Genomic DNA, 27,272 nt, shown 5'->3' on the forward strand with positions numbered 1-27,272 from the left:
TTTTGAGATCCCCGGAGGATGAAGGCATTGAGACAACTCCACTTGCTTTCAGCTTAGATGAAGGGAACTTTCCAACTGAAGATCACAGTTCTGTTGTTCTGGGGGGGCTTCAGGAAAAGGTCCAGGGAATCCCTCCTGCATTCCTTAAGCCACTCACAAAACGAAGAGTTTTTGAAACGGAGGCATTAATGTTCTGTGCTGAGGTTTTCGGGTTGCCCTCTCCAGATGTGAAATGGTTCAGAAATAAAAGCCAACTAGTTGCAGACAATAGGATTAAAATAGAAAGAGATTGTGACCACATTACTTTAGAAATTCAGAACATGAGCAAAGCTGATCAAGGAGAATATATCTGTGAAGCTGTTAATTATGTTGGTGAGGCAAAAAGTGTTGCCCTAGTTGTAGTTATATCTCAGGAGGCCAGGTTCATGCCAGCTCCTCCAGCAGTCACTCATCAACACGTAATAGAATTTGATGTCGAGGAAGATGATTCATCAAGGTCTCCTTCACCCCAGGAGATTTTGTTGGAAGTGGAGCTAGATGAAAATGAAGTAAAGGAGTTTGAGAAACAGGTCAAAATAGTTACAATTCCAGAGTATACCGCTGATAATAAAAGTATGATTATCTCTCTTGATGTTCTCCCTAGTATGTATGAGGAGAATACTGTGGACTTCATAACACAAGAAAGCGATGACCTAAAAATAGCCTTTGAAGTTACAGAAATGCCACCAAGGTTTATAAATCCAATTTGTGATATGGAGATGCCTGAAAATACAAATGTAATGTTTGAGTGTTCTTTGATGGGAATTCCTTCACCAATTGTGTCATGGTTTAAAGGTGATATGAAAATCCCACACGATAACAAAAAATATCTTCAGTCATCAGATGGTGACAACCATTTCCTGAAGATTTTGAAAATCTCTGCTTCCGATAGTGGCATGTACACCTGCAGAGCTATTAATGTTGTTGGAGAAACATTATGTAGGGCTTCACTTCTTGTTTTGACCCCACAGAATTTTTCAGGAAAGACAAGAGGTAGAGAACTGACAGCAGTATCTTTAGGTAGTGCCAAAGTGCAACCCCAGAAGTTTGACTTGGTTGTGGGAAATGCTTCAGAAGGTGACCAAGCCTCAGAAATAGAGCTAGAGTTTGAATTTGAGCAAGAGGCTGATGAATCCCAAAGGGCCGTTAGACTTGTAGCCATGACCAACCCTGAGATGACTGAGCAAGGGCAGAAGTTTGTCAGTATTAATTTTGATGTGTTTGCAGAGCCTGCTAAAGATGATAAGATAGAATTTAAGGCAAAGGCATCAGACTCCTGCAGTTTTCACTTCCTGGTAACTGAAACTCCCCCCAAGTGTGTGATTCCCTTGAAAAATGTGACTGCGGCTTTGGGAACACCTGTAATACTTCAATGTTTAGTGAGTGGTAAACCACACCCCACTGCAGAGTGGTACAAAGATGGTGCAGCAGTGAAAAATAGCAGGTACATAATTCAAGAGAAAGCATCTGGACACTTCAATCTGATCATCACAAATGTTAATCAGAGTGATGCTGGGGAATTCAAGTGCATCATTCGTAACATAGCTGGATTTACTGAAACAACCTCTTTAGTTAAAGTATTTTGATCTCTTTTTTGTTTTAGATATTTCTGTGGAATTATCTTGTGATAATGGAATGTTTTGATTTGTTTGTTTAATAGAGGACAGTCAAGACTTGTTTTAAATTAATTTCAGTCAGTATAAATAATTGGAAATTTAGGTGAATAGCCCCACCGACAATACAATAATTTTTGCACTATAGATATTGGTGGTTCTACCAATTAAAATGAATGAATAAGGTGCAGAACACAAGTTCCTGAATTTTCTGAATTTGAATTTGAAATAGGTCAAATTTGTGGTAACACCTCTTGAAGGCAAACCTTTTCTCTTGAATCCTAAATAAATCTTTGACCTTAAAATTTTAATAATTAAAAAAAAATCAGTGTGACAGACTCTAAAGATACACGGAAAACAGGTAATTTGTTTATGTTTATGTTTTATTAGACAAAGAAAGGGAAGAGAACACTTAAAATATAGAACATTTTAGAAAATGCTACAGTTATGTCAGTGAGCTTTCTAGATTTTATATTCTTCACAATTTCTAGGATTTCCCTGAATAGTCATCATCATTATATATAGAGAAAAATGCAAATAATACAAAAAGGCTGTCTAGATTAATTTAAAGATCTCATGCACAGAAGAATTTGACATTTAAAAAAATAACGGGATAAAACATATGTCTGTCATATTGAACTCTCAATTCACTATCCTGTTATTTGTTGGTTAATAAGAACAGTATTAGTAACAGTGGCAGCTACTGAGATGGAAATTGAAGTGGAAAATACCCTTTAACTGATTAAACTGTATTTGGGGTATTAATCTGTTTTGAATCATTTTCCTTGATTAACAATCTCTCTAACATGATTTGAAGAAGGATGTTGTTTACCTGCCAATTGATTATTCAGGTCATTAGCATGCTTGTTAATAATGGAAAATTAACAAAAACAGATTGAGACCCGACAGGTTGATTAGTTTAATGGGAGGTCTTCTGTCTCACCTATTTTCAGCTCACCAATCGCCACTGATTAGCAATGAAAATGGTCAAGATAACATTTTATATGAGTATGGATTGTAAGAGGATCTTTGGTCTATTTCTCATCAACTGATAGAAAATTAACTTTTAATAAAAATAAACTTCTCTTTACACTTAAAACGTGTTTGTTGCAGATTTCATGGTAGTAAAGCTAGCCTGTACATAAAATTGTATTGCCCGCATGATATACACATATTTAATGTTAATTAATTGTTGTTAGGGAAAGAAGTGTATCAGCCCCTTTGTGAATATTGTTGAATGCTCTTGATTACTTGTAAGAATAGCATTATTACTCTTGGGTGTTTTATTTGTTTTTGCATTATTTTGAAAACTGTCTTAGATTATAATACTATTAACATGGATTGACTAAATAATCTTTGTAACCATAGTGGTAGTTGAATATTGTGAAACTCTTAGAGTGCAATCTTTATATGCTTGAATGTAATGAAGGTGAAACATAGTGAAATTTTTATTTTTTACCTTCATCCATTCCCTGTATAGGAAAACTATATCAATACATTCATTTCATGCTTTTACAATAAATACCATCTGCATTTTTTTGAAAATACAGATTTACTCATTAAAATCAGTGTATATATGTGAAAGTCAACAACAAAATTATTTTATGATATAGTACAAATTACAGAACAATATTTGATTGGACGAGATTTATGGATTGATACATTAATGGATTTGTCACTTCATAATATGCAAATGGTATTCCACAGTGCAATAAGATTAGTTTAAGATTTTAAATGTTTTGTTTGTACATATGATTTTTGTCTGAACTGTATGCATCTAAAACACTGTTTATAAGGTTCTATAAATAAAGATGAGAATGAATAAATACAGAATGTTGCTTGACTTTGTTTTTTATAATCTGAAGAACATTCTTGAATTTTTATGGAGGAATTTAACATCCTCCTTGTTGTTCTTTAATTATATACGTACTGTGAGTAAAATTTGTAACTTTATTGTTTTTACACAGAATTTTCTAGCTTGACTGTGACAACTGAAGAAGAAGAACAAGAATCCTACAGCACTGGCCTACAATTAGAAGGAAAAATCAAAACATCTGAACTCAAGCCAGAGTCTAAACGCTATTCTAGTACATTAGAGAAGAAAAAGGAAAAGCCTGTTTTTATCACCCAGCTCTCACCAGCAGATATCTCAGTTGGAGAGACAGCTAAATTTACTGTCACAGTGTTTGGCTTTCCAAAGCCTAAGGTGCAGTGGTTCCACAATGGACAGGAGATTACATCCTCATCAGTTTATAAATTTTATCAAGAAGAAAACCAATATACACTGACCATTTCCCAGGTAAAGACAGAATATGAAGGGGAGTACTCTTGCACTGTCAGCAACAGGTTTGGTCAGTCAACTAGTTCAGCATTCTTGCATGTTAAAGTGCCGGAGACAGCGAAAAAAGAGCATAGGGTTGAAAAAATGTTAAAAGTCACTGGCCAGCCTCCTCGTTTCACCACCACAATAGAACCGATACAGTGCATTGAAGGAAGTCAAGTAAAATTTTTATACAAATTGACTGGGCAGCCTCTTCCTTTGGTTCGGTGGTTTAGGGGCAGTTACCAGATTCAGCCCAGTAAGTACTTCACTGTGGTAAATAATCCAGATGGCTCTGGGTACCTTAACATGATGGGTATCCAGCAGGAAGACAGTGGTCTCTATACATGTAGGGCATCCAATGCATCTGGGGAAGCCTCCTGCAGTGCTGAACTGATTGTGTTCCGTGATACTGCCTCTGTCTCAAGTCAACAGGACCAAGCGTTTGCTCAGAAGCAAAAAAGTTACAAAGTTTCTATGACAGAGCAAGTCACTGAATCCCGCCTGTATACTGTGAACCTCCCAGGGGAGGCCAGAGGAAACGTCCAGTCAGGACATCAGATGGTATACACTATTGGGACAGAGGATATTCAGACTATTGCCAGTGAGCAAGTGGATAACTTGCAACAGGTGGGAATATCTGCTGCTTCCCTGCACAGAGAGCAAGTTCCTCACCAAGCTGCAGTGCTGCAGTCTCATGAGATGGAAGAAAGGGTAATGGTGGGACCTACCCAGCTCCATCCAGTTGCAGCCTTACCTACAAGACAGCTGCACATGGCATCCTTTACTCCTGCGGTCCAGGAGAGTCATGGTTTCACAGAGCAACACTCAGAATACATCCAGACTCCAGAGATAATAGAGTTAGAGCTGGCCCAGGAGCAAAAATCTAAAATAATGTCTGCTGTTTCTGAGGAAATAATACCTGTAGCCATTGTGAAAACTGAGTCTTTAAGTGACAGGAAATCAGAGCAGATTAAGCCAACTCCTGAGCCAAAACAAGTTGTTTTAAGTCACCAAATAGAAACCAGGATACCAATTATGAAAGAGAAATCACAAATTTTTCCTAAACCTGAAGTGGAAAAAAGCTATAAAGTCAAAGAAGGAGTGAAGATATTATATTCTGCCATATCAACAGGGGAGCATGAAATCTCTGAAGCCCATTCAGCAGATTTGTCCTCCCTAGATTCAGCCTTACAATCTTCAGTAGTAATGGAGTTGTCTAAGCCAGTTCATATCTCTACCAGTGAGACTAAACAAACTTTATCAAAAGAACAGAAATTTGAAATACACAAAGCAAAGGAAGAGAAAGCACAAATGCTGAAGGATAAATTAGTTAAATCATCTCTAACTTCTGAAGAAAAGCAGGTGCTCCAGTCTGAACACACTGAACAAATTCCAGGTATAGAGAGTGCTATATCTGTGCAATCACAGATGGAAGGGGAAAAAATCATGCATTTGCAGGTGATAAGGGAACAGAATATACTTCCTTCTGAGGACAGATTTACTTGTGAGGCTCCAGCAGCAGAACAGGCAGACACAAGAAAAAGCCCTATTTTGATTCAGACGACTACTATAGATGAACAGAAATCTGTCACTTGTGAAGAGATGCTTCACTTTTCTTCCCAAGACGGCACATTTTCCATTCAGCCAACAAAAGAGGCTCCTGTGGCTTTACATCTCCAATCTGTTCATTCAGAAAGTTATTTACCCAAAGAAGGCATATTTACTGTTGAAAAGCCCAACCAGCAGGTAGCTGTGCAGAGACTGGAAAAAGTTCGCAGGCAGGCAGTAAACACAGAGGAGAAAAGAGAACTGACAGCTGATTACTGTACAGATCTGGATGTGTCAGTAACAGGTGTGTACACTGAGCAGGGAACAGAACCCAAACCTCAAACTATTCTTCAGGCAGTTTCAGAGCCCATGCTGCTGCCTAAGGAAATTCCATTCAGTACTGAGGTTAAAGAGCAGCGTGCATCGAAGCAGAAAGAGGACCGCTGGAATGTCATGCATTTAATGACCACAGCAGACAGCCGAACAATAGAGGAGGGACACACTGATAGCTTTAAAGCTGTTGACAAGTTTTCTTGTGAAACTAAGGTAGAACCCAAAGTCCCAGCTGAGCCACTCCACATAGAGGAGAAGGCAATCTCTACCGAGAGCAGTGTTTCTTTAGAAGCAGCAGAACAAGACTTTGCAGTCCAAATTCAAGAGGGTCAGTCAGTGAGACAATCAATATTAGTGGAGGAGAAAAAAATAATGACTGGTGAAATGTCTGGTGAAATGTTAAAATCTGAGACAACTCAAGTTAGTATTACAACACAACCCAAAGGGGCTTTCCTAGTCCATGAATCACAAGAAAGTAAGACTCTTCCAAAAGAGCTTACATTTGTTATTCAGGCACCAAAATCATTTGGTTTGGACATCAGATACCAGCTTGAGAATGCATTGCAGTCTGCTGTAGCACATGAGCAGCCAGTGCTTCTGGCAGAAGTGGCAGAATGTTTACAAATTTTTGAGGTAAAAGAAGTGAAGGTGCACAAAGAACCCAAGTATGCGATGTTCACATATCTTATTACGACAAGTGGAGCCCCTATAGAAATAACTATAGCCTTTGATGGTGAGTATCCTCAGACTGCTGATTTAAAGAATGAGCTCAGAGCAGCTTTTTATTCTGTAATCCATTGTGAACAGCAGGTACTGACCTCAGAACAGCCTGGCACCATGCAAATAGATAGGCCCCAGAGAATACAGGTTAGCAGTGCACCTTCAAAAGAAATGCTTTCATCAACAGTGGAAACCATTACGTTTGCAGAGAATGTTGCAGATTTTACTTCACACAAAGCACATTCTGCAGCTGTCAAGACTGAAAGTCAGGCTTCCTTTAAAACTGTAAAAGCTCAGGAGCGCACTCTGGTAGAGGTCTCAGAGACCACCCAGGTAATTAAGATGACCACAGAATCAAAATCAGAGTTCCAGGAGCAGATGACCACGCAGGGAGTCAAAACTGTGACAGTAAAAGGCAGTGAGAGAGATGTGGGTGCAACAGCCATAACCGATATGCCAATACCACCAATTCCAGGTGACCACTCAGTAGATGTTCTAATTCAAAAACAAAGAAGAGAAGAGTTTCTGAAAGAGGAAGTTATTAAAGCTAAGCCAACAGAAAAACTGATCCAAGATTACCCTGTTATAGAAACATTTCTTGAAGACATGACCATTGAAGAGCATTGCAAGTTTACTTTCTCTCTAGTTATAAAACATGTTAAAAAGGTCAACTGGCTTTTCAATGGAAAATTGGTTAAATCTGGCAAAGAGTTCAAATGTTCTAAGGATCATGATACTTATACGCTAGTAATTGAGAAGGTTATCAAGGAGAAGCACCAAGGAGAATATATCTGTGAGGCTGTGAATGAAGCTGGCAAGACTTCAACATCATCGAAACTCACAGTTGTCTTAAGAGGTTGGATTATGGGGGATATAATGTTGATCATTTCTTTAAATAAGCTAACTTTTTAAGTGTATAATAGTGAATATTTACATTTTGACTAACCAGTTAGCTCACTCTTACACCTTTTAATCACTTGTCTTAAGAGGCCACTCTTAAATTCTTCCTCTTTTGAGGTTTGTCTTTGCAAAGCATACTGCTGTATTATCATTTTTGTTAAAAATGCTTTAATTTAATAGTTTCATGCGATTGATTAAATTATTTCAATAATCACTAATAAACACTATGTTCATTGAAATTCCATCCCCAGATAAATTTCACTGTTTCATTCACTTTAATTTTTGTTTGTGTAAAAAAATACTCAATTCATGTTGTGTTCATTACATGTCATGCATTGTCTCTTTGTTCCATCTTCTGCTGAACACAAATGTTTGCATGCGTCTTCAAGTGGCATCATGTCACAGTTGCATTCTTCACCAAATCTTCTTCATCATTAAACAATGTTTTCTTCCCCTAATTTTCCACCATTTCTTTTCACAGTCACTCCCAGGATTACTAGTGTATGCATCCCATCTCTCATCTTTGTTTCAGCTGATCACCTCCCCACCCTAACGGCATTATGTTTCATTGGGTCACACACAGTACGCTAATTTGTATTCCTCTCTGTTTCCACAATTCAGTGCCACCTGTTTTTAGGCTAAAAATCCAACCCCTGGAGATTCATCTTGGGAGCCGTGCCAAGTTTGAGTGTGAGATTGCAGACGCACCAAACGTGAAGTTCAAGTGGTACAAGTCTGGGACTGAGATCAGAGAGAGCGAAAAGTGCAGGATCATTAGTCGATACAACACCACCTCACTGGAGCTCCTGAACCCAACCAAAGCTGACAGTGGTCAGTATACTTGCAAAGCTACAAATCAACATGGCAGTGACAGTTGTTCAGCTTCCCTGACAGTGACTGGTAAGTTGGACTGTGCAATTTATTTACATTATTTTGTTGTTCATTTATATTTTTTGTTTGAAAGTGGGGTAAATATTGATATAAGAATGTATCTTCATACAGCAGGAATTTTGTACTTTTATGTCATTGTTTAAGATCATTTTGTTGATTGTTAGAGTTATATTTTTGTAGGACAAACCTTGTCTCTGAGTTTAGAGATTTCTTGACAGTATATAATCCCTTTTCCTTCTTTAATTCTTTTTTTTTTTAATAGAGGTTTTCCCGCCAGTCTTTGTTACTAAGCCTGATCCAATGACTTTATATGTGGGCAAACAAGCAAGAATTCAGTGTGTACTTTCCGGCTCCTCCCCAATGAATGTTGTGTGGCAGAAAGGCAACATTCCAATTTCTAAGGATGCAAACTACAAAATCACCTCTGAAAAGAACAGGCACACTCTTGAAATTGTGAAACTTAGCCTTACTGATCAGGGCGAGTATCACTGCAGAGCATCGAACAGTGTTGGAACTGACATGTGTAGCACAGAACTGAGGGTGATTGATAAGCCCAATTTTGTCAAAACCTTTGAATCAGTATCAGTAGCTGTGGGAAGCCTGCTGCGTCTTGAATGTCAAGTGGATGAAGACACTGGTGTTACCATTTCCTGGACCAGAGATGGCAAGAAAATGCATAACACCATAGATCACAAACTTTCTTTTGAAGACAAACTTGCCATTCTTGAAATTACAAATTCAAATCTTAAAGACACTGGGAAATATGTTTGCACTGCTACAAATGATGCTGGAAGCAGTAGCTGTTCTTCTATGGTGTCTGTACAAGGTAAGGCATGGGTTAATTTTCAGCTTGATGCAGTATTTGTGAAGCAGCAAATCTGCAGTTCTGGAAATTAATAATATAATGTGTGAAAATAGATAAATTGATGGAAAACAAAGGTTGTCTTTTCAGCCGCCTCTTGTAAAATCTTCAATTCACTTCATGCCATTGATTTACTTTTTAAACTTCAGTTACGTTATAAGTCATTACAAACTTGACCCACTTTGTGTTGAATCACAATTGTCTGACAATGCAATCAAATTCTTCCTTTAGAGCCCCCAACTTTTGTTAAGAGACTGGAACCAAAGATCCTCTGGAAACATGGTGTGACAGCACGTATGCAGTGCACAGTTAAAGGCTCCCCTGAACTTCATATCACCTGGTTTATGAATGGCCGTGAACTAATCACTGGAGAGAAGCACAAAATCATGTTCAAAGATGGCCTAGCAGTTTTGGAGATAAATGGTGTTTCTGTGGCAGACAGTGGAAATTACACTTGCGAAGTGTTAAATGAAGCTGGTTGTGAAAGCTGCTGTACTCTGTTAACGATAAAAGGTGTGTGGCAATGTCTGTTTTTGGTGACATTCAGTTTTAATGATTCAAATGTAAATTAATTCTGATAATATGCAATTGTGACATGGTATATTTTTTGTTCTTAGAACCCCCTTCCTTCAGAAGGGAATTGAAAATGGTAGAAGTAGTAAGAGGAACGACAGCCATACTTGAATGTGAAGTTTCTGGAACACCTCCATTTGAAGTCCTCTGGTTTAAAAATAAGAAAGCAATTTCCACTGATAAAAAGTATAAGATCACTTCCCAAGATGCCATTGCCTGCTTGGAGATCAGTTCATTTGAAAGTATTGATGTTGGGGACTACCAGTGTTCTGTATCAAATGATGTAGGCAAAGTGTCCTGCACATCAGTAGCTAAATTGAAAGGTTAGTAAAGATGACTTGTTTAAATTGAGCATTTGTTTGTATAAATAATTTTTGTATTTTGATAAATTTTCCTTTTTTTACATAGAGCCTCCATTTTTTTCGAAGAAGATTGAAAACATTTCAGCTGTTTTGGGAAGTACAGTTAGGCTGCAGGGCACTCTTAAAGGATCAGCCCCAATCAAGGTCACATGGATGAAGGATTCTGAAACATTGAGAGATGATGATCCAAATGTAACAATGGAATTTGAGAATAATATTGCTGTTCTATCAATAGCCACTGTCAACATCATCCATAGTGGTAAATACACTTGCCAGGCTGAAAATGAAGCAGGGAAGCAGAAATGTGAAGCCACTTTATCTGTTCAAGGTTTGTTGATATTTTCAAACTTCTCAAAATGAATGTTGAAAGTTCAGCCCCTTACAATAATCTTATTATATATCTGACATTATTGATTCTGTTTTAGAACCAGCTCGGATAATAGAAAAGACAACATCCATCAGTGTGACTGCAGGGGGTCCAGCATCTTTAGAGTGCACAGTTGCAGGAAGCCCAGAGCTTAAAGTGAAGTGGTTCCAAGATGGAAAGGAGATAACAGACACCCGGAAATATAAAATAACCTTTAAAAATAATGTGGCCATCTTGAAAATTCTTGCAGCAGAAAAGAGAGACGACTGTGAATATATGGTGGAAGTGGCCAATCGTGTTGGAAAAGACCAGTGCTCTTGCTCTGTCACTGTGCTAGGTTAGTTTTTAATATCTTCAGTCTGTTGGTTGTTTTAATTTGTAGACGTATCCAGTTAAAGGACATGTTTATTTTTTTCTTCTGAACAGATCGAATTGTACCACCGTCATTCACAAAACTTCTTAAAAAAGTTGATGGAAGTGTTGGCTCCAATGTCAGTATGGAATGCAGAGTCACTGGGTCTCAGCCTGTGACTGTTTCTTGGTACAAGGATGATGCAGAAATCACAGCTGGCCCAAAATACAAAATGGAATTCACCGAAAGCACAGTGTCCTTGGGAATTAATAATTTACAAAAGTCTGATGCTGGAACATATACCTGTCGTGCAAAAAATGCAGCAGGAAGTGGAGAGACCAGTGGAAATCTGTCTGTAAAAGGTTTGGAAATAACAAACCTTTTTTTCTTTTTGTCATTTAACCCCTTCACACAAGTCCCCTAGTGGCAAGGATGCTGGCATCCTGAGGCTGCTGACATTCATTGCTTCTGCAACCATTATACCTGTTGAAATAACAAACTCTGTATTCTAGCTTTATTAGTACACAATATACTACAACAATGCTAACGATACTCCGCAAGTCTGACTCACTGAATAATAAAATCTATCTGGGAGTTCATAAAAATATTCTTATACCACCAAAAAATCATATTCCATCATAGCAACAAGATGAAGCCAACACTAGCCTGAAACAATGCCAATACAACAGTGAAAGGCACTGCTGACCGAATAGAGACATAAACAAGATGAATTCTTGTTTAGTTATACCCTGTCATTTTACTATTAATATCTATGACAAAATATGAAATAAATATACAATCTTACCATTAGTTTTACGTGTAGAGATGTGCCTTTCAAATGTCAGTGGTCATTGAACAATCCGTCTGTAAAACATAAACTCATTTGTAACGTCTGTATACCTTCTGAGATAGCTGTGCTAAATATACTCATGGTGTTTACGCCGTTGTAGTCCTATGTACTTCATTCTAGTTTGCTTGACAATTACAGTATTAATTCTCTAAAGGAGGAAGTAAATGAACATGGCAAAGATTTGCTCCTCGATTTGTGATCATTACTGTTGTGATATTTCAGTTATATGCATAGTTTTTTTTCCAGTCCACCATTGCGATTGCCATATTTTTGATATTGTTATATTCACATTGGTCATAATCAACAGCTGTTTTGCCTTTGCTAACGTTGCTGAGCATATTTGTATTGGGGTTCAAACTAATGGCTGTTATAGTCACATAGTTAGCGTAGTGGTTCGTTGTGGCCAGCTTTGTTGGAATCTCTGTTACTCATAATGAAATTGAATAGTATGAATTGAGTCTTTCTAGAGGTTAGCGCTAATGAGGACATTTGACATACTGTAGCTGGTTAGGTTTGATGCACTGATTTGCCGTGAAGCTCAAACATTGAACAAATTTTCCTGATGGTGGAATATTATCTTTTTGTTGTGCACGATTGGCCATATTTGACATGTGGAGGGGTTAAATATGAAATAGAGATGCTAATTTATGTCGTGATTTATAGTTCTTCTGGATTTTTATATCTTATAGTTTTTTTAAACATGTTTCCTTTTTCTCTGAACAAAATACAGAGCCTCCAACCTTCACAGTAAAACCTGACTCTCAAAATGTTATACCAGGAACAAAAGTGACTTTAAAGAGTGCTTTCACTGGAACAGCCCCATTTACCATTAAGTGGTTCAAAGGGGACAAGGAAATATCCACCGGAGGAACGTGTTTTATCAAAAAAGATGCATCCACAAGTTTGTTGGAACTTCACTCAGTGAAACCCAAAGATTCTGATAATTACACTTGCCAAGTTACCAATGATGCTGGGAAGGTGACGTGCAGCGCTGTCTTGTTTGTAAAAGGTGCATTTTCTTATTACATTACATATGCTTAGGAATCTCTTATTGTCTTAAATAGATTTATTTATGTTTGTTCTTTATATAACCATTGTAAAACCTATTCTTCTAGAACCTCCAAAGTTTGTGAAGAAGCTTGAGTCTTCAAAAATTTCACAGAAGGGAAGTCCTGTGTTTTTGGAATGCAATGTAACTGGCAGCCCTACAATCAAAATTAAGTGGTTCAAGAATGAGACTGAAATTCATTCTGGTAATAAGTACAAAATGGATTTCACAGACTCTGTAGCTACTTTGGAGATTTCAGCAAGCGTTGTTGATGATAGTGGGGAATACATTTGTGAGGCATCAAGTGAAGCAGGCATTGACCGGTGCAAAAGTTTGGTTTCAATCAAAGGTTTGTAAAGTCATGATCATTACAAATTCTTCTGTTCAGCATATGTATTTTATGAATTATGAGGCAATATTTTAATTAATGTCATTTTATTGTAGAACCGCCAAACTTCACAAAAGTTATTGAATCCAAGGAAGTTGTGAAAGGATCTGATGTTGTTTTGGAGGGGAATATTTCTGGCTCACCTCAATTTGAAATTTCATGGTTTAAGGATTCTATGCCAATCAGTAATGACAGAAAACACCAGATGAGTTTTCAGAATGATACAGTTTACCTCAAGATTCTGAAATGTGAAGCAGGAGATTTTGGAAAATACCAGTGCATAGTAGCAAATGAAGTTGGAAAATCTTCCTCTGATTGTGAAATGACAATGAAAGGTTAGTGACAAAATCAGAATTTTATGTAGGAAATACATGAATTTCCATCAGTTCTCCTTCATAATATATTTTATATATTTTTCTTTTCATTAGAACCACCGTCGTTTGTACAGAAGATAGAGAATGCAAGTTGCCTTGTTGGCAAGGAAATGACAATGCTTTGCATACTAAAAGGATCAGTACCAATTACTGTGTCATGGGTAAAAGATGATTATGAGGTTAAAGATGATGAAAATATAACAATGTCATATGAGAACAGAACTGCAAGACTGCATATAACAAACATTCAGATAAAACATAGTGGAAAGTACACTTGTCAGGCAAAGAACGAAGCTGGAAGTCAGAAATGCTCTGCTTCATTGGAAGTTAAAGGTTGGTTATGACACAATCTAATCATTTAATTAAAAAAAAATGTAACTGTTAAACTCATGTATTTTGAAATATGAAAGTTTTTAAATTTTTTTAATTTTATTTTGTCTGCCACAGAACCAGCAAACATTATTGAAAAAGCCAAGTCAATTAGTGTTACTGCTGGGGATCCTGCCACACTGGAATGCAGGTTCTCAGGAACCAAAGTTTTGAAAACCAAGTGGCTGAAAGATGGAAAGGAGCTCATATCAGGCCAGAAATATAAAGTGCACAGCACCAACAAGAGCTCCACTTTAAGGATTCTAGCTACAGATAAGAGTGACAGTGGAGAATACTCTTTTGAGGTCTCCAATGATGTTGGTAGCAGCACATGTGAAGCTGTTATTACTGTTCTAGGTCAGTATATCAGCATAGCATGCCTTTTAATTTCAATAACTTAAATTCAGCTAAGATATGTTTTGCATTATGTTCACCAAATACCTTTCTTTTATGGTAGATCAAATAATCAAACCAACTTTCACAAGGAAGTTGAAACAGATGGACAGCATCAAAGGATCATTTGCCCACCTAGAGTGTCTTATTTCTGGCTCCCTGCCCATAACTGTGCGCTGGTACAAAGACAATAAGGAGATAGTGGCAGATGAAAAACACAAATGCTCATTTTTTGAAAATACAGCATTTTTGGAAATCGCCAATCTTTCTAGTTCGGACAGTGGCAGCTATACCTGCATTGCTGAAAACAAAGCAGGAAGTGACCAGTGCTCTGGTGCATTACTTGTGAAAGGTTTGTGTTTACTTTTTTATGCTGGACAAATTTTCTTGGTCATAAAATGTGATATTGACGTTTTTTAATCTTTTAAATCTCATTCTGAGACAGAGATTTGAAATGTTAAATAAGCCTATATCATTTAAATGAAGTGCTATGCAGTGAGAAACTTGTTGTTTAATGTTTAGTGTTTATTATGCAGTATGATGTCACAATATTTGGGGAAATATTCAGTAATGTCAGAGAACCATCACTGGACTGACCACTGTTCTTTTTTACCTGTAGAACCACCAACAATATTAGAAAGGCCAGAATCAATGGATGTCTTGCCTGGATCAAGAGTAAAATTAAGTGTACTGATAAGTGGTACTCCACCACTGAATATCAAGTGGTTTAAAGACAACAAGGAGATTGTATCCAGCACTGACTGCTTGATTCAGAAGGATAACATTTCAAGTTCACTGGAACTCTTTTTTGCCAAGGCCTCAGACTCTGGAGATTACTCCTGTGAGATCACTAATGATGTTGGCTCTGAGGCCTGCAGAACAAGGCTATTTGTGAAAGGTGTTTATTGAACTTATTGTTTTCCATAAATCTGTATATAATATCACTGTTAGATCCAAGTGTGGATATAATATACATATGTGATTGTCTTTTTAGAACCTCCAAAATTCATTCGGAAGCCTGAGAAAGTAGCAGTGGTGAAACAAGGACAAAATAAGAAATTTGAATGCCAGGTTGTTGGAACTCCTGAAATTGATATCTATTGGTTCAGAGATGGGAATGAAATCAGTCCCAGTGACAAATACAAGATTTCCTTTGCTAATTCCATGGCGAGCTTGGAAGTACTTGGTGCTGATACTAAAGATACTGGAGTGTATTACTGTGAGGCACGCAATGATGCTGGTAGTGAGAGCTGCAGCATGGAATTGAAAGTGAAAGGTTAGTGTAAAGGGTTGGATGACAAAGTACATAGAAATAATAAATAAATGTAATTACCATTTACGGTCTCTTGTTTTGATGTAGCATTGGGCATAACAACGATTTTAAAATTTATCCTGTTTCAGAGCCCCCAGCCTTTGTAAAGGAATTGACACCCCTTGAAGTTGTAAATGGTTCTGATGCACTATTTGAATGCCAAGTTACTGGTACTGCTCCATTTGAAATAACTTGGCTCAAGGATGCAAAAGAAATCAAGTCCAGTAAAAGACACAAAGTTTCATGGAATAATGATATTTTAAGTCTACAAATATTGAAATGTGAGGATTTAGATGTTGGCGAATATCAGTGCACTGTTGCAAATGAGGTTGGAAGTTGCTTTTGCAGGACTATGCTCCGTATGAAAGGTTAGTCATTTTTACAGAGTGAAGTATTCACAAATAAAATTGCTGTCTAGACATATTCTAAGTTTTAATCTACTTTTATGTTTACTCATTTAATATTAGAGCCACCATCATTTGTAAAGAAGATCCAAAATGTTGCCACTGTGTTGGGAAAAGCGGCTGAATTTCAATGTGTTGTGAAGGGGTCGCCACCCCTTACTGTTCAATGGCAGAAAGATGAAGAATGGATCATGGAGGATGCTAAAATTGAAAGGACTTTTGATGGCAATATGGCTTCTTTGAGAATTGCAGTCTCTGAGTCCTGTCACACTGGGAGGTATACCTGTCAGGTCACGAATGAGGCTGGGCAGGAGAAGAGCTTTGCAACTCTACTGGTGCAAGGTTTGTCTTGGCCTGAGCCGTCCCGAAGGCTGAGCTTGGTTTTTTGTTTTTTTGACCAAGTATTGTCATTTTCAAAGTGTAATAATAATGTAAGGTTGTCCCATTTTATTCTATTTCAGAGCCAGCTCAAATTATTGAGAAGTCTGAAAAAATAAATGTAACTGCTGGTGATCCAGTCAATATGGAGGTCAAAGTGTCAGGCACTCCTGAACTCAAAGTCAAGTGGCTAAGAAATGGAAAAGAGCTTGTGTCCAGCAGACAGCACAAACTCAGCTTTGTGAATCATTTGAGTTGTCTTAAGATTCAGTCTGCACAAATGAATGATGGTGGGGACTACACTTTTGAGGTTACCAATGATATTGGAGTCTCCAGTTGCAAGATTACATTAGTTGTCGTAGGTTAGTGCACATTCTTCTTATCCTTGTGGAGTTTCTTTGCATTGTAATGTAGCTGACAGAGGCCAAATTTTAACTTTTGCTGTTTTTTGTTGTTCAATGCAGAACAAATTATTGCTCCATCCTTCCTCAAACCATTGATTGAAATGCGGGAGGTTCTGGGATCTTTTGTACGACTTGAAAGCAAAGTTTCTGGTTCTCTTCCAATGTCTGTGGAATGGAAAAAAGATGGAAATGTCATTACTGGAAAAACAAAGCCTAAGCTTATACAGGAAGAAAACTCTGTAGCATTGGAGATTGAGCATTTGGAAAAAACGGATGCTGGGACATACACTTGTAAACTATCAAACAAAGCAGGAAGTTGTGAGTGCAGTGCTGCACTGATGGTAAAAGGTCAGAAATGATATCATCTAATTATTTGTATCATCAAATTATTTGAGCTTTTGACAGCATTACTTTTCTTATCACTTACTCACTTTCACTGTCTTCTTTTGAATGCATTTTTAGAGCCTCCAAGCTTTGTGTCCGAACCAGAATCCCAGGCTGTTCTTCCTAATTCAACTGCACGTTTTAAATGCACTTTAAAAGGAACACCCCCTTTTATTGTGAAGTGGTTCAAAGAAGATACAGAATTGGTAACCGGACCATCATGTTTTACTGGAATGGAAGGATCATCATGCTTTTTAGATCTTTATTCTTGTGGAACTTCTCAAAGTGGAATTTATTTTTGCCAAGTTAGCAATGATGCTGGTACTGCAAGATGTACTGCCAATTTATTGGTTAAAGGTTGGAATCTTACTCTTTTTTTACTCTTCCTTGAATTCTTTCCATCTTTCCAGCTTCTTTGTGCATTTATCCATTTTTGCTGCAATTTATTTTTTTCAGGATCAATTAGTTTTCAATTGAATTACATCATGGAATTAGAATTTTATCTCCCATCTTGGCTATCTTGCATTGCATATGTATTGCTTTTTTGTCTTTACACAGCTTAGATTCTACATAGTAATTTGATATGTTTGGGTTTTGCAGAACCTCCTGAATTTGTGCTGAAACTGCCGCCCACAAAGTTTGTGAAGCGGTCTGAGCCACTACGGCTTGAGTGCAAAGTAACTGGAACACCTCCACTTCAAATGTCTTGGTACAAAAATGACAATAAGCTCACGGAAAGTGACAACTACAGGATGTCATTTGTGGACTCACTGGTAGTTCTTGATGTTCGCACCACAAGATGTGAAGACAGTGGTGTCTACACCTGTGAAGCTCAAAATGATGCTGGAAGAATCAGCTGTAGTACCACACTTGCAGTCAAAGGTCAGATGTTGTAGCATTTCATTTTTGAGCTCCCAGTTGGTTATTTTTCTGGATGGTTTACATGCCATGACATGCTTTTGAGAGCATGTTTGATAAAACTTTATTTTAAGGTCTGCTCATAAACTATAAAAAAACCATGATTATATTGTATTGTAACCGTTAGCAAATTTGTAATTATAATTAGTTGCTGTATAAACATTAATAAACACGTATACAGATTGTTGTTCATGAATTATGTGTGATTGCAGTTCACAATAAAATGTTTTTGGAAAAACTAAAAATAGCCTAAGATGCCTGTACTATGGTTGATGAGTATTAAAGTCTGCAGCATAAATTGAACTGTATAAGGCTGATTTGACATGTTTATTTTTCATATTTTTAAGGGCCTTCTTGAAAGTACTCAAAACAGTCTTTGTGAAATGAGGAAAACTTTGCTTGCCTGTGTGTCTCTGATTAAGTGAATTCACTATTTGAAATTACAAATTGCTTTTCATTTTTTAGAACCACCATCTTTCATCAAAGCACCTGAAACTGTGGAGGGACTGAGAGGCAAGGACATCAGTATTAATTGCGAGTTATCTGGTACCCCACCATTTGAGATAACTTGGTACAAAGACAACAAGCCTCTAAAGGAAAGCAGAAAGTACAAGTTTGTGCAGGAGGGTGGCTCTGCTACTCTTCATATTCTCAGTTTGGATGCCACTGATCCTAGTGAATACCAGTGCAAAGCATCGAACCAAGTAGGAAGTGATTCACGCTCTAGCACAGTTAAACTCAGAGGTAAGTAAAATTCTCTTCTCAGTTTGAAGTATATCACAATTCACATTGACCGTTTAGATGTCAGATTACCCTTATTCATTACACTCTTTTCATATTGTGCAGAGCCACCTGCCTTTGTGAAGAAACTGGACAATTTGACAGCAATTTCTGGTGAAGAAGTAACTTTGACTGCAGCTGTCAAAGGCTCCCAACCAATTTCTGTGTCTTGGGTGCAAGACAAAGATCATGTCCTCAGAGATGGTGATAATCGAAAAATTACCTTTGAGAACAACCAGGTCACTTTGAGAATCTTCAAAGCTGATGCAACATCCCCTGGCAAATACACTTGCCAACTTAAAAATGATGCTGGTGTGGTGGAGTCCATTGCTCATTTAACTATCCTAGGTTTGTAATTGATCCCAAATGAGGTCATTTTTTATTTATAGTTTTTCTTTGTTTTCTCAAAATTAATGTTTTCTTCCCTACTTTTCAGAGCCTGCTTCAATTGTGGATAAACCTGAGTCCTTCAGTGTCACTGCAGGTGATACTGCTGCGTTTGAATGCACAGTTGCTGGAACACCAGAGCTGAAGCCAAAATGGTTCAAAGATGGCGTAGAGTTGTCTTCTGGCCAAAAGTACAAGATTACTTTCTCTAAAATGATTTCCAGCCTGAAGGTTCTGTCAGCAGAGAAACGTGACACTGGCGAATACACTTTTGAGATTAAAAATGAGGTTGGCAAAGATATCTGTAAAATGAACCTCACTGTCCAAGGTATGCGGTTATTTCATGTTCTGTAATATAAAGATGGCTTTGTTTTCTTCCTTTCTTCTTATTCTTAATTTTACAATTTCTTTCCACAGATAAAATCATACCTCCCACGTTTACACGGAAATTGAAGGACACTCAAGCAATTGTGGATAAACCTGTTGAGATGGATTGCAAAGTTTCAGGTTCTGCTCCTTTCACTATCTCGTGGTATCATGATGGACAAGAGATCAGAAGTGGACCAAACCATGAAATTTCATTTACTGACAACACCTGCACCTTGAAAGTACCCACTCTAAAGCTTACAGACTCTGGGACATACAAATGCAAAGCTGTAAATGAAGCTGGAGGCAATGAGACCAGTGCTTCTTTAATGGTGAAAGGTCAGTAAATATTCAAATTTCCAATTATAGTAATATCTTTCATCTGTTGAATTTCATAAATGACATTCATGTATTTACGTAAGCGAGCTCTTTGGGAAAATCATAGTTGTCATTGTTGTATATAGAGTTGGTTATTGGTGAGTGTTAAATAACTTTATATTTGAAAGTCCAATGTTCAGATTACAAGCTTGATTTCCTGACTACACTGCCACCTTGATTGAATGCCTCTTATGTGGAGGTATTCTACTTTGCTGAAACTTTTTTTGTCTCAATATAGAACCTCCATCTTTCATCACACAACCGCAACCTGTGAAAGCTCTACCTGGTACAAATGTTGTTTTTTCTGCAACGGTCAAGGGAAGTGCTCCACTTAAACTGAAATGGTTCAGAGGCAGTACAGAAATAATTTCTGGACAGGGCTGTGAAATTTCTTTACAGGGTAGTACTGCATCTCTGGAACTGTACAATATTAACAAATCTCATGCTGGAGAGTACACATGCCAGATCATTAATGATGCTGGAAAGGAAAATTGTCCTGTCAATCTGTTTGTGAAAGGTTGGTGAACATGATAAATCACTAAATAATTATTGAAACCAATCTTGTTTTTTTTTTACTTGATGCCATTGTTTCTCCATGTCATCTAATATATATTATATATTTTTTTAGAACCTGCACACTTTGTGAAGAAACTGAGAGACTATGCTGTTGAAAAAGGAAAATTATTGTTGCTTGAATGCACATATTCTGGAAGTCCAGAAATACTTGTGAAGTGGCTCAAGGATGGCCATGAACTGTTTTCTTCTTATAAATACAATATCACAACCACAGAGAATTCCTGCATATTGGAGTGTCTTCACAGTGACAAAGATGATTGTGGAAAATACTCTTGTGAAGTTTCCAATGCAGCTGGAAGTGATACCTGTCATGCTCAAGTATCCATTTTAGGTTTGTTTTGAATAAAGGATGTTTCTGTATGCATTAGTACAGTAAAATGAGATCCTTACGTTGATATAGAGTTTCATTCATTGATGCATTTTTTTCCAATTTCAGAACCACCGCACTTTATTGAAAGCTTGGAACAAATGGAAGTAACAGCAGGGGATTCACTTTGTCTGAAATGTCTAATTGGAGGCACTCCAGAAATAAAAGTGTCCTGGTTTAAGGCTGATGGTAAACTACGATCCAGCGGTACATGCAAAATGGAATACATCAAAGGCACAGCCTGTCTGAAATTAAGCAAAGTTACCAAAACTGATGCTGGTGAATACACATGTAAAGCTGAGAACAGCATAGGATCAGCCTCCATAAGCTGTCGCATTATGGTGCAAGGTAATTGTTTGTTTTCTTAAAAATGGTTTTCTTTGCAAGAGAACTTTACTTCAGTGTACCAGGAAATTTTGAAAAAGTATTTTATACAATGTTTCATGCATCCAAATATTCTGTTTCAGATGCCAAAACACCACCATCCTTCACAAAGAAAATAACAAGTCTCCAGCAAACCAAAGGACAACCTGTTATATTTGAGTGCCGTGTTGCAGGGTCCTCACCTGTGGAAGTGTCTTGGCTTAAAGATGGTGAAACTTTGAAATATGATGATGAATATTCAATGTCTTTTGATGACAATTCTGCTGTTCTAAAAATTTCCAGAGGTGAAACAAGACACTCAGGGGAATACACTTGTGTAGCTACTAACAGTGTTGGGACAGCTTCCTGTCGAGCTAAGCTCACACTTCAAGGTTAGTGAAGTTTTCACCTCTATTAGAAACATACATTTTTGCTTACATCTCTTAGTGTGTTTATGCCTCAACATAATTTTCCTCTTCTTCCCATTTAACGTTTAGAGCCAAAATATCCTCCTGTTTTTGATAAAAAGCTGTTACCCTTGGAGGTTTCAGTGGGAGACAGTGTGGAACTTGAATGCCACATGACTGGAACTTTACCGATAAAAGTTACATGGTCTAAAGATCACAAGGATATTCGCTCAGCCGGAAATTATAAAATCTCCTGTGTGGATAATACCCCACGTCTGACCATTTTGAAAGCCGATAAAGCGGACTCTGGCCAGTATTCTTGCCATGCTAGCAATGAAGTTGGGAAGGACTCTTGTACCACTGAAGTTTCTGTGAAAGGTATGTGCTTCATCTGCATGGCTCTTTTTTTGTTTCATGTAATTTTTAATCCAAAATTATGTGGTTTTATATTTCTTAATTTAGTGCACTTTTGTTGTGAATAAAACAAAGAAATATGCAAGTTTTTATCTGTTCTACCTTCTCTCACAATTGTTTTTCTCACAACTTATTTCCAGAGCGCAAAGTCCCACCCACATTCACCAAAAAGCCTTCTGAAACCATTGAAGACTCAGAGGGGAAGTTGGTGAAGCTTGAGGCACGCCTCTCTGGATCCCAGCCCATGAGTGTCAGCTGGTTCAAAGATAACAGTGAAGTCTACAGTTCTGACAATTATGAAACATCCTTCAAGAGTAATCTGGCTGTGCTGGTCATCAAGAAGGCCAACCTCTCTGACCATGGAATGTACACTTGCAAGGCTTCCAATGAAGCTGGGGCTACCTCCTGTCACTCATCAGTAGTCATCACAGGTATGTATGGTTGGTTTAACCTTTTCTTTTCTGTCTACTACACCATACTGTAGTTCCATTTAGTTTATTAAATGACAAGTTAATCTTCATGATTATAACTCCTCTTCCATACTAGAGCGCAAGGCACCACCATTCTTTGATGATCCTCTCAAACCAGTGACTGTAAATGAAGGCGAGAAGCTACACCTGTCCTGCCATGTTCATGGATCTCCACCACTGAAGATCCAGTGGATGAAGGACAGGAAAGACATTAAATCTTCTGCTCAGACCAGGATTACCTTTATGGATGGCACTGCTACTTTGGAAATCTCCTCTGCTTCTAAAACAGATACTGGTGACTATCTTTGCAAAGCTACCAATGACACTGGAAGTGAATTCTGCAAATCCAGAGTGACCATCAAAGGTACAGTTCTTCACTGTGACATGTTGAGTTCTTTATCTTTAGTCATAGTTTGGGATATACTTAATTCAAAGTTGTGGGCTTTGTCCCCTGTGTGCATTCCTGGCTTGGTTGTGGGATATGAGAGATGCATTTGGGGTAAATCACATGCCCAGGTGCAATTAAAATATGGCAAACCTTACATTAATGATTTGCATTAGCTATTTCATATACTAGTATTGACATTTTATTTAAACAATGATTTGCTTGCTTTTTGATTAGCTTTATTCGAATGATAATGCATATTAGAAAATGAATTAAATGCAAGGACACTGTTTACCTAATTTCACACAAACAGGACCAACTTTTTTTTGATGCGTGGAAATATGAAATTCAGGTGGAAATCGGTTTCAATGATCAGCTCCTTTTTGAAAAATCTGTTAGTTTTTTTTTTTTTTAATCTGTATTTTTAAGCGAAAATCGGTAAAAACCAAAAGCAATAAGCCTTAATTATACTAAATATGTACCATGGTCTGGGTGAAAATCCTCATGACCTGGAAGATGTGCAATAAAACCATTTAACAGACAGGTAATTTGAGTCAAATGTAATCACCATTCTGAATTCATAAGTTCCCTGGCCAATTAGCCAACCTATGTAACCACATAATTATATATGTATTGACATGTGTGCATGCAAAATCTGCGGTTTTTTACAATCAGTATTTTCATTTTAGGATCTGGGAAATTGAAATAATTAAATGAAATCCCTTTAAATAATGCTTACTATTTCATGAAGTCTCCTCTGCTTTGTAGTAATGAACATTTTTATAAAAGAAAAAAGCAATGGAAACTCCAGGAAACTTGATGTTTATCATATGGGCGTAGATAATTTGATTATATTCAATGAAATTCAGCATGGACCACCCGTTTTGAGGTACAGGTCCATGTCACAAGTGATTATACACTTATTATACATCCCTGATGCACATAAGTACCACAGAAATGGGAGTGTGTAAAAAGCACTATAACATTTTTGCACTACATATAGTGGCCTACATATAAGTGACCTCGCCAAAGTACTTGCATGGTAAACAGTGTAATTCCTCACAAAAAGAATACATTTATTGTGTTTAGGCATTTTCTAGGCCACATTAGAAGACAAAAAAATTGTAGTTAAAATAGCCAATTATGGAACTCTAATTCCAGTGTGTTTATTTGTGTTTTTTGTGCTTTAATTCCAATACTTCTTGCACAATCATTCGCTGCGAAATCAAGGAATTTAGTTGTATTTGGAAAGTAAATGAGAGAAATTAATTAGGAAAGACATTAATTCATTACTTTGGTTTATATTTTTAGCTGTTCTGAACTTGAGGTCTCTATGAACTCCTAATTACAAAATTCAATTTTCAGAAAAAGGGAGAGGGGCACCAGCAGCCACTGAAGCAGCCCCAGCAGCTGCCAAACCTGCCAAGAAATTGGACAACCTGTTCTTTATTGAAGAGCCCAAGAGTGTCCAGGTTTCAGAGAGTACGTGTCAATGTTTTAAACACTTGCCATTGTTAATTTGTGTATTGAGTTGTTAACATTTATGCAGCTTTAAGGCAGAATTTCTGGTACCCAGTTGACCAGCGTGGGTCGCTGGTGAATGATGAGATGATGTCATCCCAGCCTAATAAAACCCTTCTTAAGAGATACTGGTACCAATTGTGCATTGCGGTGTGGGGCTGCCAACCACAGTTGGCAGGGGCTTGGATAACATGCATTCATCAAATATGGCATATAATTGAGGACACAAATCATTAACAAAATATTAGAATTTATATAGTAAATTCACATATGTGTGAATGTTACTCAGTTTCAATAAAATGTCAATTTTTCCAATCTGAATATGTAATTTGTTCATTTTATTATTGCTGCCTTCATTTCAGAGAGCACTGCAACTTTCATTGCCAAAGTTGGGGGCGATCCCATTCCCAATGTGAAATGGATGAAGGGCAAGTGGAGGCAGATGACTCATGGTGGCCGAATCTCAATTGAGCAGAAGGGACAGGATGCTAAACTGGAGATCAGAGACGTGACCAAAACTGACTCAGGGCAATATAGATGTATTGCATCAAATAAGCATGGGGAAATTGAATGTAGCACTGACTTGAATGTAAGTGAAAAGAAAGAAGTTGCAGCGCTTGAGGGAGACCTCAGAGCTAAACTAAAAAAGTAAGTATCCTGTGAAGTATTTACTATAATTTACAGGTCACACTATTATTTTATACAGCTTAAATTTATTAATTCCACAAGAAATGTATAATCTGTTTCTCTTTATCTTTGTATAGGACTCCATCCAAACAGAAGAGCCCAGAACAAGAACAAGAAATTAACATTGTGGAGTTACTGAGGAATGTGGATCCTAAAGAGTATGAGAAATATGCACGCATGTATGGAATCACAGACTTCCGTGGACTTCTTCAGGCTATTGAGTTCCTGAAGAAGGAGAAAGCAGATGAAACTGGAAGACCGGTGAGGAAATTCCTAGCAATAGCAATCCTAGTACTTAGCAGTCCTAATACTTTTGTAAAAAATGTAAATTAAATCAAATGAAACTGCCAATATTTTGTTTACTGAGCACTTTGTTTTAAACAGGAACTGGGAGAACATGGGAGAAGAGAATCTGATGAGGATTTAGACAAACTTGTGTCAGACTTGCAAAAGAGGATGGAACAAACTGAGGTGAGACATCCGTGCTTACATTCATACATACATACATGCAAACTTACATGCATACATACATTACTGTGCAAAAGTCTTAGGCACCCTACATTTTTAAATATTGGGACCAAGACATTTTTTATTGATGTGGTTCTGTACTCTGCAATTTTGTCAATTCATGTGGTTAAAGTGTACATTCTCAGCTTTTATTAAAGAGGCATTTTTATACATTTTGGTTTCACTGTGTAGAAATTTCGACACTTTATAGAAATAGTCCCCCCCCCCCATTTGAGGGTTTGGACAGTACAGTGGCAAAGTGGGTAGCACTGTTGCCTTACAACCATAAAGTCCTTGGTTTGAATCCCTTGGGGCCTTTCTGTGTGGAGTTTTCATGTTCTCTCCGTGCCTGTGTGGGTGTCTTCTGGATACTCTGGTTTCCTCCCACAGTCCAAAGACATTCAGGTTAGGTTCATTTGAGAGTCTTAATTGCCCCGTGGTATGAGTGTGTGAATGAATGGTGTGTGTGTGTGTGTGTGTGTGTGTGCGTGTACCCTGAGATGGACTAGCAAACTATCCAGGGTGCATTCCTGCCTCTCGCCCAATGCATACTGGGATAGGCTCCAACACCTCCCTTGACTATGACCAGGAATAACCGGGCATAGATAATGGATAGATGGATTTCAGCCCGTCATGAGATTTGGGACAAATGGCGTCACAGATGTGTTCAGTTGCTTCTTGAGTGCAGGTATAAGACATCTAGTTTTGATTCTTGTGCAAGTGAAAGTCAAGGAAGCCATTATGAGGCTGAGGAATAAGGAAAAAGAACAATCAGAAACCGAATCGTGGTCTCATTTCTCCACAAGAACTTTTTTCCATAACTCTGCAGACTCTTTTATGTGCTTCATTTCAAACTGTTTTGGATGAAAAACGATTGGTTTGCATCTTGCACAGCCTCTGTATTTCTGTATGTGAAGTCTTCTGTGGACAGTCACTGACAGATCCACTCCTGCCTCCTGGGGTCGGTGGGTACCCTGGACTGTTCTTCTAGGTAGTGCTCTTTGCAAAAATAAAAACAGCAACCTCTGAAAGTAGTGCACCTCATTTGTAGATTGTACAACCAGCGTGGGAGAATGATGCGAGAAAATATTATGAGACCGGACAAATCCTCAATGTATATGGGAATAGTGAGTTTTGAGCTGTTAGAGCACATCTTTGACCAGAATGGTGCGGCGGTTCTTAATAGCACTAGGATCTTATGCCGATTGTGGTTTTTATAATAATTTAGGCGATATGATTAACGTTAACAAATCAAGCAGTAGTAATATTGTAGCCAAGCAACTTGCGCTGCCAAGCACCAATTGCGGGATAGAATGTATCGACATGAACACGCATTGTCTACGCTGGAGTTTGCTGCAGCTAGTCATATTTTTAGATGGTGAAAACAGTGTAAATAATGAACACAACATCGGACGTAGCTACGACCGGCTTAACAGTTAAGACCACCTTTTTTACATCCAGCTTGTGCAACAGGCTCGTGAGGAATGTTTCTGAGCTACTGGACAGCTGTTTGGGGGTTTTTCTTCATAATGGTGAGAATTCTTTGGTCACCAACTGTA

The 27,272-nt window shown here is 37.7% G+C and overlaps 1 protein-coding gene across 1 annotated transcript in view; it reads left to right on the top strand.

The window, feature by feature from the left end:
- The window catches only part of LOC118222800 (titin-like), a 210,973-nt gene that overhangs the window by 47,978 nt on the left and 135,723 nt on the right, over nucleotides 1-27,272 (top strand). Inside the window, 37 exon segments of the mRNA XM_035408657.1 lie at nucleotides 3,620-7,432; nucleotides 8,098-8,376; nucleotides 8,630-9,193; nucleotides 9,461-9,742; nucleotides 9,847-10,125; nucleotides 10,211-10,492; nucleotides 10,590-10,868; nucleotides 10,958-11,245; nucleotides 12,464-12,742; nucleotides 12,849-13,130; nucleotides 13,226-13,504; nucleotides 13,598-13,876; nucleotides 13,991-14,269; nucleotides 14,370-14,657; nucleotides 14,925-15,203; nucleotides 15,300-15,581; nucleotides 15,707-15,985; nucleotides 16,085-16,363; nucleotides 16,483-16,761; nucleotides 16,864-17,151; nucleotides 17,266-17,544; nucleotides 17,788-18,069; nucleotides 18,571-18,849; nucleotides 18,952-19,233; nucleotides 19,322-19,600; nucleotides 19,690-19,977; nucleotides 20,255-20,533; nucleotides 20,645-20,923; nucleotides 21,029-21,307; nucleotides 21,427-21,714; nucleotides 21,820-22,107; nucleotides 22,284-22,574; nucleotides 22,690-22,977; nucleotides 24,364-24,480; nucleotides 24,882-25,167; nucleotides 25,284-25,467; nucleotides 25,591-25,677. Coding sequence (XP_035264548.1) covers nucleotides 3,620-7,432; nucleotides 8,098-8,376; nucleotides 8,630-9,193; nucleotides 9,461-9,742; nucleotides 9,847-10,125; nucleotides 10,211-10,492; nucleotides 10,590-10,868; nucleotides 10,958-11,245; nucleotides 12,464-12,742; nucleotides 12,849-13,130; nucleotides 13,226-13,504; nucleotides 13,598-13,876; nucleotides 13,991-14,269; nucleotides 14,370-14,657; nucleotides 14,925-15,203; nucleotides 15,300-15,581; nucleotides 15,707-15,985; nucleotides 16,085-16,363; nucleotides 16,483-16,761; nucleotides 16,864-17,151; nucleotides 17,266-17,544; nucleotides 17,788-18,069; nucleotides 18,571-18,849; nucleotides 18,952-19,233; nucleotides 19,322-19,600; nucleotides 19,690-19,977; nucleotides 20,255-20,533; nucleotides 20,645-20,923; nucleotides 21,029-21,307; nucleotides 21,427-21,714; nucleotides 21,820-22,107; nucleotides 22,284-22,574; nucleotides 22,690-22,977; nucleotides 24,364-24,480; nucleotides 24,882-25,167; nucleotides 25,284-25,467; nucleotides 25,591-25,677 — 13,793 coding nt within the window.

This window comes from Anguilla anguilla, chromosome 3 (assembly GCF_013347855.1).
Source record: "Anguilla anguilla isolate fAngAng1 chromosome 3, fAngAng1.pri, whole genome shotgun sequence".
Lineage (NCBI taxonomy): Eukaryota > Metazoa > Chordata > Actinopteri > Anguilliformes > Anguillidae > Anguilla > Anguilla anguilla.